The sequence below is a fragment of the Ailuropoda melanoleuca genome, chromosome 3 (assembly GCF_002007445.2).
Source record: "Ailuropoda melanoleuca isolate Jingjing chromosome 3, ASM200744v2, whole genome shotgun sequence".
In the NCBI taxonomy this organism is placed as follows: domain Eukaryota; kingdom Metazoa; phylum Chordata; class Mammalia; order Carnivora; family Ursidae; genus Ailuropoda; species Ailuropoda melanoleuca.
In genome coordinates this window covers 140,667,382-140,679,203 of record NC_048220.1, presented here as the reverse complement: position 1 = coordinate 140,679,203, position 11,822 = coordinate 140,667,382, and the positions used below count along the sequence as shown (strand labels likewise).

Sequence of the window (11,822 nt, the reverse complement as noted above, 5' to 3'; positions counted from 1 at the left end):
TTCTCTAGCTTACTTGATTGTAAGAGTAAAGGATATAATACATACAACATAAAAAAAAACATTGTTAATCGACTATTTCTGTTACTGGTAAGGCTTCCAGTCAAGAGTAAGCTATTAGTAAAGTTTTTTGGGGGGAGGTGTCAAAAGTTATACGGGGATTTTCAACTGTAGGTGTCAGCACCCCTATCTCCTGCACTGTTCAACTGTGTATTGAACAGTTGAGAGAAAGAGGTAAGGGGATCATGGATGCTGCGATATAAAATGTGGCTCTCGCTCCACAGAAGTTTTTCTGGGTCTGGCATCTTCTGTGTTCATGCTGATAGTCAGGAGTTTATTCTAGAAAGACCTTGTTTTATGCAAGAAATAATGGAATATGGTGTGCTGGAGAGAAGATGAATAGAACATACTGAATGAGCCATCAACAGTACCTGATACCAACTTCTAGTAAATTAAAACCCTGGTTGGCTTTCCTGGTCACGTAGGTCCTGTTGCCCATAGAAAATTTCTAACACTCCTTTACTACATTGCAGAATCATTGTGAAGGTGGTGGGGCCGATCTTGGCCACCACTCAAGAGGTCGTGGGATCTGAAGAACAAACAGGACCTTGATAGGGGGTTGGCCCAGAAGGCTGTCCAGTCTCATTCTGATGAAACCCTCTTCACAGACCTGTCATGCCTTAGCACCTGCGGGAGCACAGGGATATTGAGGCAAAGAACAATTCCACTAAACCATTTCCTAAATGGTAGAATTTATTTCAATGCTCACACACAACTGAATGAGACAAACTATTTACATAAAACATAAGTACAAAAAATATAATACACTTTATACTGTACATAATCTGGATTCTCTAATTTTGTCCCCAAAAATGTTGGCAGATAGAGATGGTGCAGAGAGGGTGCTATGGAGGGAAGATTGTATTCTTAGCGGCACTCAGGATCATTCTTCATGCACTCATGGTATAAAAAAAGATGAAATGGTTTGGATTATAGAAACTGGCAATTCACCGAGAGCAGTGAGTGAGCACGGCATTTCCCCTTCTGTAATAACAGCTCATTTTATCTTATAGATATGTTTGCTTTCCTCAGAGTTGGGACTTGCAGCAGGTGTGAGTTGGTTTCTGCTGATCTGCGGGTACCCCCTCCCCCCCGCCGCTTCTCAGAATTTCCATAATTGATCCAATGCAGCAGCTCATGAGCTCCCTGGCTGGGATGCCACAGTCAGTATCTCAAACTGATTTTTGAAAGCAATGTATCTGTCAGGTGTCATTAAACAACATTCTTGGATACAGACCTGGACTGCTCTCAAGTGACCAAGGAACTTATGAACAGAAAACATAAAAGTGAAGACTATTGGAAATTTGTATTACACATTTCTAACAACAAAGTTTTTGTTCAAATGAAACCTTGAAAACGGAATGTAAGGACAGAAAAGAAGTGCACCCAATGGCCCAGTGAAGAAAGTTCTGGCAATTCACGAGGATTCCAACAGGGCAATCGAAACGGGTTCCTCATTCAAAGGAAGGGAAAGGCAATGCTTCCTCATCTAAAGAGCGCCATTATGATTAATACATATTGTCTTTTAAAAATTAGTTTTAAGGTCAATAACTTTCTGCAAGTTTCCCAAGGGCTGAAGTTGGCTTTGGAGAAGGTTCAGTGAATAAAAATGAAACAATCCCATGTAAGTTTATTTTGCATCACAGAACAGCAACAGCAAATTAACACAGAATGAGGCATTTAATTTCATAACATCTTCATAAGCCACGTCAAGGGGCATAACACACAAGCTTTGTTACCCACTTTTGAAGAATCCTACAATGGACCAAGTTTGTGAGTTTTCTTTTCAGATGATGTAGCGTTTCGGTGGTGAATGGAGGTGCTGGGGTTGAAGGTTCAAACTGTGCTTTCTTTCAAAGGGCAGAAGTTCAAGTTCAATGTTGGCCAACAGTCATGGTATAAGAAAAAACACCTTCAGCAGAGAAAACACCATCAGCTTTCTTAATCCAAATCAAAGTTGACAACTTTGTGTACTTGTAAGCAGTGTTGACATTGACTCAAAAAAAAAAAAGTACACAAAGTTCTGGATGGTTCTCATTCCACTCAGTGTATCTGTACCTGCTGTCAGCAGCCTGATTTTCCTCTACCTGTGGACTTGCCTGAAGAGGGACAGTAACAAACACTGTAACTTCGACTGGCAGCACATCGGCATCCCTACTAGAGACCAAACTCTAAGGTGTTTTGTGGAAGATGTATAACTAAAGTGATGTCACTTTCTGGAGGACTGAGACCAGAATAACCTGAACCCTGAACACACGTCTGCCCCTGTTCCGGTGCCACACGCCCTACCCAGTGGGGGGCAACATCACGTCTAGGATGTGCTCCTCGGTCATTTTCCATTCCTGAGTTCAAAGAGACATAGAAGAATGATTTTCTTCAAAGTGTAGCCAATTGATCCTCTGCTTTGAATTGGAACCAAGAATATCCAGATGAGATGATAAATCACCATCTCAAACAAGGCACTGGCAACTTTTCATGGGAAATTAAACTATCCGCACTTACAGAGAATGGCTAACCATGCTTTCTTCTCAGAGACACGAGAGTAGGACAGTTTGGGATTTTCCAGAATCCAGATTTTGCTCCCGGCTTGTATTTATCAAGCATTTGAACCAGTTTGAACTACCATTCACCTAACACTTGGACTATTTGGCATTAAGTTCCCATGAAGCTGAAAAAAGAATAGGGTCATGTTCCAACCACTGGCCTCAGATTTCTTCCTAAGTATAAAGAGATGGAATGGATGGCACTGGCTGTCCAAAATATTGATTTAAGAAGTGCCACAGAGTGGTTTTCTCTCTCTACTTTGTTCGTTTTAGGTTTTAAAATATCCTTGGTTAGTTAGCCTCATCATGTCAGTACAGGAAAACCTGTTTGCTTGAGCAAAAATTGATTCTGACTCTGGTCATGAGTAATAAGCTTGACTGCTTTCGATGGCAGAACAAATATGATCTTTTGCAAACACTACGAGGCAGCTTACTACACTTGCTGTAGGCTCTGAATTTGGTTTTGATGATGTTCTAAGTCCCTGTGCACTGTAAACTACGTTTTCAAGAGAGAACAATCTCCAGCCCTGATGCTTTTGTAACATGTATCAAATTTTTGATAATGCAAAACATGACAGATGAAAAAAACCTTGATCCCTCTGCTCCCCAAAATACGTATAACAGATCTTTGAGTCCATAAAAAAAAGGAGTACAGAACAGTCATTATAGAAATCCCTGCCAATAATCCAACATTGCATCTTGTTTATTACTTTTCAATTTCCAAAGGGAAAAGCAAGGATTCCAGCATTTCCCTGTATTTTATCAGGTTATCAAAACAGAGAACAGAAATACCTTGAGTCAGTATTTATAGAGTTACAAAGCATTTTTCAATCAATTATTATTAATGACCTCAACAGGGGAGAACAGCAGAAATAAATTCCAAATCTTTTATCTTACATGGTAATACACTGTGCAGTAATTGGCATTCTTTTTTGTGCATTCCTCTAGTCAAAGTGACTGTTATTTTACGTTCTCCCTTTTCACCCCCATTGTCCAGAGAAGCAAGGTGTTTAGCAATGGCTTTGTTTTCTGGTAACAGATAATCATAGGCAATCAAATCTTCAATGTTATGTCCACATACTCTCACCAGGTGACAAGAATGACCATGATGGAATGGAGACATGAGAAGAGATGAATGTATCGGGCATGCCAACGCAGTGCATGAACTCCACTTTGCCTCATCTTAAAAAGAATAGCAAAGAGTTTGGGTATGAATTGATTTAAGGTTCTCATTAGAGTTTCCACCTTCAGGAACACTTATTATTGGAGCTGGAGGCTCAGGGACAGTCCTGCTCTGTGGAGAATGGCCGCTTTGAGGCAGAAGCAATTCACTGCATGCCCCTCCCCCTCCACTGGTACTGCGGCCCCTGGATGGGTGCCCCAGAGCCAGCTTTGGAGATGGAAAGGCTGAATTCAATGGAGTTGCCCCCAAATGCCACACACCAGAAAACCCCAATGGAGTGCAAAAGATCCCGCTGAAGTTTCTTTGACAGTGTCAGGGACATGACCGTGATTTATTCTAAAAACAAGTAAATGTCATAAAGAAGCATAAAGATACTCTTGAATTCAGACACTACCAAGACTGCCCCTTCCGTGCACATTAAGGGGGTGTTTATGCAAAATTAGGCTAATTGCAGACTGGATGTGTATTTAGAATAAAATCTCCTCTGATCTGCCCTTACACACTCACGCATCCTGTAGGTAGCCCTGGGGACATGGAACTCCCCCGCTGACACTTTGTCCCTAACTTGGAAGGCCGTCTGACCCACGGATTCTACCAAAGCCTCCAGTGGGAACACTCACCCTCCTGGGCTTTGAGGCCCACGACTCTCGCTCTGGTGCAGATAGAGAAGGAAACAGCCCACCCTCGGCTGAAACTCCCGCCTTCTGGACAGTCGGTCCTGGAAGAGTCCCGGCATCGGACCCACAGAACCGTGCGTCCACCCATCCCGGCCCCCCACCTGGGACCGGCCCTCACGCTGGCTCGGGAGCTACCGGGTCCCCATTTTCTCAGTCCCCTACTAGCTGACCTTTTCCCACCTTTGCTTCTCTTCTCTTTGGCATTACTCCGTGGGTCCATGGGGCCAGACCCTGGTCCACCCCAAGCACGGGGCGGCCCCTTCCCAGGGACAGGGGCCTCTCGGGGGTAGGGACACGTGTCCCCCACCGTCCACTCCTCCACAGTCCCACCCCGCACACACACAAGGAAGCGCCACTTCCCGGCAGGACGCACCTGAGCGGGCTTGCTGAACGTCCCCGCAGGAGTGGGGCACAGAGACCTCCCCGAGGCAGCAGGGACACAGGCCTCCAGCGAGTTGGGCAACCGTGCAAGGAAGCACCTGGTCTGCTGGCGGAGGGGCTCCTGGGGGGCAGAGCTCCTCCCAAGTCACAGTCCCATGGCTCAGAGGTGATGATGCCCTCTGGCTCATGCCAGCCGCTGGTCCACAGCGCTCCTTGGGGAAAGCCATACTGTGTTCTCCTTCCTAGGACGCGGGCCTCTGCAGACGGCGCTGGATGGGGCCTAGTCCAGTCTGGAGAAAGGACCCTGTGCAGCCCGGCGGCTGAATCACTTCCAAAGATTTAATGTGAGCCCCACGAAAGCCAGTTTCCTAATGAAATCCAGGCAAACTTCAACCGCATCCAGAAATAACACTGGAGGTTAAACTGTGATTTGTGTCATTTGATGTTAGGTTCAGAGGGGGTGCGGCTTAAAAATATGAGTCCCTATCTCTGCTGCTTGTACTAGGGAGGGAGGGAGGAAGGAAGAAAGGAGGAAGGAAAACAGAAGGAAGGAAAAGAAAAAAAGATAAAGACAGAAAGAAAAAGTCACTCAGCAACTTACAATGTGACCCACGGGGAATGGCAAACGCGGCAGCCTCCAGGAGAGCTGCTTTAGGGAGGCAACCCGTGAAAGCCCATCTGGGGCTCAGGCAACAAGCGGGGGTACAGAGGGGAGGCACACACCTACGAGCAATAGCCACAGAAGGATGGAAAAGCAAAAGTTACTCTGTAGCTGCTTAAAATAGTTAATATACAGTTAAAATTATTCTTAACCAACTGAAATTCTGTGAAATATGGAGAATGTGAGACAGAGAGAGAAGTCAGAGTAATTTTTCTTTGAGTGGAGTGTCAGGGAACAAAGGCGAGAGCATTTCTTTGCAGTGATAATCTCCAGGATGTATAATCAGCAACATGAAAATTCCGCGTGGAGGGTGGGGGCTGCCCCCAGTCACTGCAGGAGGACTGAAGTCCAGCGTGGACAGCATTTAACATAATATAATTTAAAAAAAATTAAAAAAAAAAAGAAAGCTTCTAATCGGGTCCAGTGATGCTTTTTCAAAATATCAGTATTCTCTTTCCAGGAGAGAGAAAATGACCTTTAGAGCTTAGAAAACACTGGGGGGAAGGGTTCAAAATCAATGATAATGTGCTTCACTGTGTGGACGTTTTTCCTAAAGCAGAGGGGTAACACAAGGGGAAGCATCCAACGCGAATCCAGCTGAGGAACAACGAGGAAACCCCCTGGCAGAATTTCAGCTCCTCACTACGGCCTCCGGCTCTGCGTGTCCAAGCAGAGCGGTCTCCCGCAGCAGACACGCCATGTGGCAGCGGCACCCGAGGACTCCCCGCTGGAAGGACCCAGAACACCTTTCAGGTGCAACCTCTCCGACCTCCCGGAGACCCCCTGCCGTTCCAGCTGGAATTTTAGTAGAACAGCTTCTGAACATCTGGGTGTGTGAGAATATTTTCAATACAGCAATACTCATGACTACACGTGGGATTTTCCCCAACACTCTCTGAAATTGTTCCTTTGAACTGGATAGGTAAAAACACGTGTGCTAGTAAGTCCGAGCTCCTCACTGCCCGCGCTGCGTGTGTCCACCGATCTGAGGGGTCGCTGCCGGAGAACGTGCGTTACTGTCCACGTAGGTCTTTTTCGCCACACCCACTGGCAACAGATGAACAGTTCCAATCGTGTTCTTACTTTCAAAAATTATTCAACCAACTGCATGTATTATTTATCAGTTGTTTCTGAGTAGTTACTCCCGCTTTTTTCCTTTGCAGGGACCTCTACGAATAGCATGATAGCGCTCTGAACTGCTTAGCGGGGATCAGTGCTCAGAACCACAGGGGTCACTGAAAACCTTACTTCCCTGCTTTCTCAAGGTACATCTTGAAATGCTGTTGCCTCTGTGCAGGCAGAAGTGGAAGAGGGCGGAGGGGAGGGCGGCACTGAGATAGAGAGAGACACAAGGCACCAGAACGAAACGTCTCCTCCTCACCTGACCCGGAGGCCCCAAATGACTGCTGGGTACTCGGGGCGCACTTCAGCATGTCCATGGATGGGCTGCAGAAAGCTAGTTTTCTTTCCACGTCAGTAATGCTCCGGGAAGGGGCTGACTGCCAGACACTAGTTTTATCAGGAGATAGAAAATAAAAAGTTGCTTCTCCTCCACTGTCTGTTCTTTCAATCCTTTCTACAACATGGAAAACTTTTAAAAAGTTGGCTTCAATTATATTTCGAAGTATTTTTAATACGTTCCCTCATTGGTGTCACCAATGTTCATGATCTTTCCTTGCAGGAAGTGAGAGGATGAGGAAGATATCCAAATGGTGAACGAGTGGTGGTTTTACAGATGGCTCTTCAGGATGTTACTATGCACCGGACAGGTGGGCTTCCAGGCCAACCACGTGACAAGGAGCTCCCTGGAATGCTAGGAAATCCAGAAGTGAGAACATGGTGGCTAGCCTTGCAGCATTGCACCAAACGCTGGCCCCTTCATCATGTCTCAACCTCCGGTCTTTAAGCTCAACTCCACCAGGGATAACACAGGAACTGCATCAAGACCAAAGGAGGGATGACTGTGTCACACCACATACCATCATCACCTCTGCAGACACAAGCCAGGGTGAATCCCTGCCCTTGCCCAGGCGAGAACCATTCCAAGTCCAAACACACAAGTTGCTTCCGAGGATTCCACAGAATTATCCAGGTTGGGAAGATGGGAAATCCATGGTGGGTAACTATACAGCCACATTCATATCCTTCATTTTATCAAATACTATGGACCTGACACTCCTTGTGGAGGGAGGCAGACTCTCAGTGGAAGCGTCTATTTTCTTGAACTAAAACATCATGAAGGTTTATGCTCAAGAGGAGGAAGACATTCCTAGTTCTAAAGACTCCTTCCTATGTGGGTCGTACATTTATCAAAAAGCTCAAGAAAGCAACTGACTTGTGAGAAAAATGGACTGAACACAATAAAAAAACAAAACAAAACTTTACGCCATGGCTCATTCAACAATGACCAAGCATTTAGACCAGATTTTCACGACATCGTATTTAGATTTTTGTTGCTTTTAAGGATGTCTGTTTTTGGCAGCAATGGGACACTCACGGCTTGAAATATACTTGAAATGTATTCAAACTTCATCTCTGAAGTCTTGGAAACATGGGCAGTCATGGAGCGCAGGCCTTGAGGAACTGAGGGGTTACAAGAAGCCAAGGTTTAATAGCTACATCACAGCTATCAGTACTCATCGTAATTATTGAGATCTGTAAAGTAGGCGTTAGAATAGGTCTTCCCAGTGAGATGTGGGTTGAAATACTTGTTTCTTTCCTCTAGGATCAAGTTGTTTTTGTTAAATGCCTAGAAAAAGTAAAATAATAGGAAAAAAGATTTAAGAATACTCCATAAACAGTACTTCGGAAAGAGAACATAATGAGGGAGCAATGACGCTGAATTTGAACTCCCTTCTGAGGCTCGATTGTTCTCAGTGTGATTTCTCACTTACTTGCTTCTTCACCTTATTTGCCTTCCTGAGGACCTGTTTCATGACCAGAATGAGGTTGGCAATGTTTGATAAATAGATCTTGAGAAATCTAAACCTTCAACAAACCTAAAACTCCAGCGATCTCAAATCAACAGACACTTTGAGTGTGATGTAACTAAGTAAAATTTAAGCAGCTTCCTGATTATCCCGGGCAGGTACACTGATAAGAGATTTTGAAGGCGCTTATTTAAGTAAATGCATGAAATTTCAAATGGCTTGATTTCTTTTCATTGTCTACACTTGTTAGCAGGTGAGCATGTGATGAGAAAGCAGCCACTCCAAGTAGCCACCTGGGCATTCTGCAGCCTGGCAAGCCCGCTCAGACCCAGCCTCTGCACATTTACCTAAGGACCCCAGTTTAGTGTTCCCAGTTTGCTCTTCCTGGCGCACCCTTTTTTTTTAATTTATTTTCTTAATTTAAATTCAATTAGCCAACATATAGTACATCATTAGTTTCAGATGTCGTGTTCAATGATTCATCGGTTGCGTTTAACACCCAGTGCTCATCACATCACGTGCCCTCCTTAATGCCCATCACCCAGTTACCCCATCCCCCCCACCCCCGCACAATCAGTTAGAATGGCTAAAATTAACAGGAAACAACAAATGTTGGCAAGGATGTGGAGAAAAGGGAACCATCTTACATGGTTGGTGGGAATGGTGGGAACGCCAGCTGGTGCAGCCACTCTGGAAAACAGTATGGGAGTTTCCTCAGGAAGTTAAAAATAGAGCTATTCTGGGACATCTTTTAAAATAACCACTTAGAGGGGCGCCTGGGTGACTCAGTTGGTTGAGTGTGTGACTCTTGATTTCGGGGTTCTCAGGGTCCTGAGACGGACTCAGCGAGGAGTCTGCTTGAGATTCTCTCTCTCCCCCTCCCTTTGCCCCTCCCCCTCCTCCACTTGTACATCCTCTAAATAAATAAATAAATAAATAAATAAAATCTTGAAGAAAATTAAAAAGTAAAATAGCCACTTAAGAGCTGAGCCTGCAAAATGTGAGTGATGTCTGCCCCAACCACCTTATAAGTAACAGGTGCCTGCTGCCCTCTCTCTGTCTCTTGCTCACTGCTGACCAGGGATGGAGGACTGCCCTTCCCCAGGCTCACTGGGATGGGTGAGTAATAATCCTTGCAACCTGACTTCCTTTGAGTGAGTGCACTGAAACTGTGCCTTCCGTCAAAACAAGCCTGGGGTTTCTCCTTCCCCAGAGGGGCAGCTGCCTGCTGATCCCATGTGGCCTGGACCTTCTTACTCAGCAGACCATAATATGCATATTATTGGGGGGGCACAGCTACGGGCCCCCCAACACAGGCTACTGTAGCCACTTCTGACATGGATGCCCTTCTTTATTAAGTCATTAAAGGCACCCACCAACACTTTCAAAATGCAAACTATGCCAGGTTGACAGTAAATACTAGAAGGACTGACATAAAGATGTCAGATGGTTGGCAGAGGCCAACTGTCCAGGACTGGTCAGGGCAAGGTATAAGAAAGTTCCAGAAGGATTATTAGAGACTAGGCAGCAGTCAGTGCCCTCAGAGCCCTCTGCCTTCATAGCAGTGACACTTCTTATTATCTTGCGTGGGTCCTGGGTCTCAAGTGAGATCAGAAGACCAGCTAAATTATCTTGAGACACTTGACATAACACAAGTTGATAGATTGGAATCACACTTAGAGGAGCCCCATTCTCGGGTTCTGAAGGCTTGATTGAAAGGTTCCTGCTCATAAAAGGAGCTCATGCTCCCCCTCATACTCTGGGCGCTCAGTGCTGAGAGGGTATGAGGGGCGTGTTATCAGTGCCTGCTGCTTCCTTCCCTGGCCCCAGCACGTGGTTAGCGTCAGGTGCTGATGGGTTCTGGATCCTGGTGTAAGCAAGGCCCATGGGTAAAGGCCAACTGGCTCTGTCTCTGTCCAGGTGGTGGAGAAGGGGGCCTCGTGGTAGGAGGGAAACAAGAGAGGACACTATGGTCCCCAGGACACAAGACCTCCCAACCACCTGAAGTTGCAAGGGCTGAAGACGTTCCATCCTCCCACATGGGAAGGAAATCAAATTTCAAAGGAAACCAACATAGCAGAAAGAGCATCAAAATGCTCCCTGAGAATGTTAAGGGGAACCACCAATTTAAGAGGAATATCAAAATGAGAACATCCTTCATTCACGTGGGTGGTAGGGCACGTGGGGTGAAGTCAACAAGAGCCCTGGATGCCCTTCCAGCTACATCCCCGACTCCTGTATGTTATCCTGTTTAATCCTCACAAAAGAGATACGACAGTACATTTTGCTATACCCATTTTAAAGATGAAGAAACTGAGGTTCAAAGAATTAACTAACTTGTATTCTAATTTGCACAATGCCTCAGATACCATGTTTATTTTGCCAGCCACTATTCAAGGCATTTAGTGTAACTATTTCATTTGCTTCTCATGATCTCCAATTTACTGAGGAGAAAACAGAGGCTCAATGAGGGTGAGTAACTGGCTTTATGTTTACCCAGCTGGTGGCTCATGGACTCAGGTCTGCCTGGTCCAGAGCTCATGCCCTTTCCACAACTTCTTCCTCAGAATAAGGAGACTGGCCATTGACTCTCTATTTCTGGGTCCAGCACTGAATTAATCACCCATTGAGAAAACGTAACCAACACTTCGTCTCACACCAGTCACACAGCACGCAAAGCTGAAAACCTTCATTATGCATAAAAATTATTTGAAGATAATCTTTATAATAATGTAACAATTTTTCTCAGGATGCCATCCTGGTGATTCCTGCAATGAACCCGGATATCAGATTACCCCATCCTGGTCCTCATTACCACTGTCGGGTCTGTATAGGTCTTCAGCCTGGAGCTCTTCCCTTCAGCAAGACCTCTCTTTGGACACAGAAGGCACAGTGGAGGCAGAGCTGGACATTGGCCAATGACCCAGTATTTTCCAGCATTGTACTGTTGCTGTTTCCAAGTCCTATTTTTAACCTACTTCCCAACAGAAGGCGCCATCTTTCTTGTAGGCAAAGCGAAGCTAAGATGGCAACTCATCATGAGAGGCACCTGGTACCTTGCTCTCCACTCTTTCACTTAAGCCACCACCCCTAAGCTTTGCCAACAGCTACAGGGGCCCTTCCTTGCACGTCTGTCTGCCGATCCCTTACCTTGATGGCTTCCACCGAGTCGTACTTGTCCAGTTTGTTGATGTGGTTAGTTATGCTGGTGTTGAGAGGGGCAGGAGCAACAGGGTGGATGACGGTGGCGTCATGGGACTGCTGCTGGTACCGCTGGCAGTAGGTGTAGACGAGCAGTGTAAGGAGGCAGCCCAGGATGGAGCTGCTCAGCCCCACGGCAATCATGTGGAACATATTGAACTCTGGGAAGACAGCATCAAAAGTGACGCT

General features: G+C 45.7%; 1 protein-coding gene across 8 annotated transcripts in view; it reads right to left on the bottom strand.

The window, feature by feature from the left end:
- Positions 1–1,718: 1,718 nt before the first annotated feature.
- Positions 1,719–11,822, bottom strand: part of SEMA5A (semaphorin 5A) — a 498,547-nt gene continuing 488,443 nt past the window's right edge. For 7 of the 8 annotated variants that reach the window (XM_034657090.1, XM_034657091.1, XM_002918624.4 and 4 more), the window contains 2 exons: positions 11,583–11,794; positions 1,719–8,251 (listed from right to left, as the gene is read on the bottom strand). In XM_034657090.1, coding sequence (XP_034512981.1) covers positions 8,132–8,251; positions 11,583–11,794 — 332 coding nt within the window. In that variant the 3' untranslated portion in view covers positions 1,719–8,131. The remainder of the gene's footprint in view (positions 8,252–11,582; positions 11,795–11,822) is intronic. The other variant, XR_004624352.1, reaches the window with a different exon arrangement.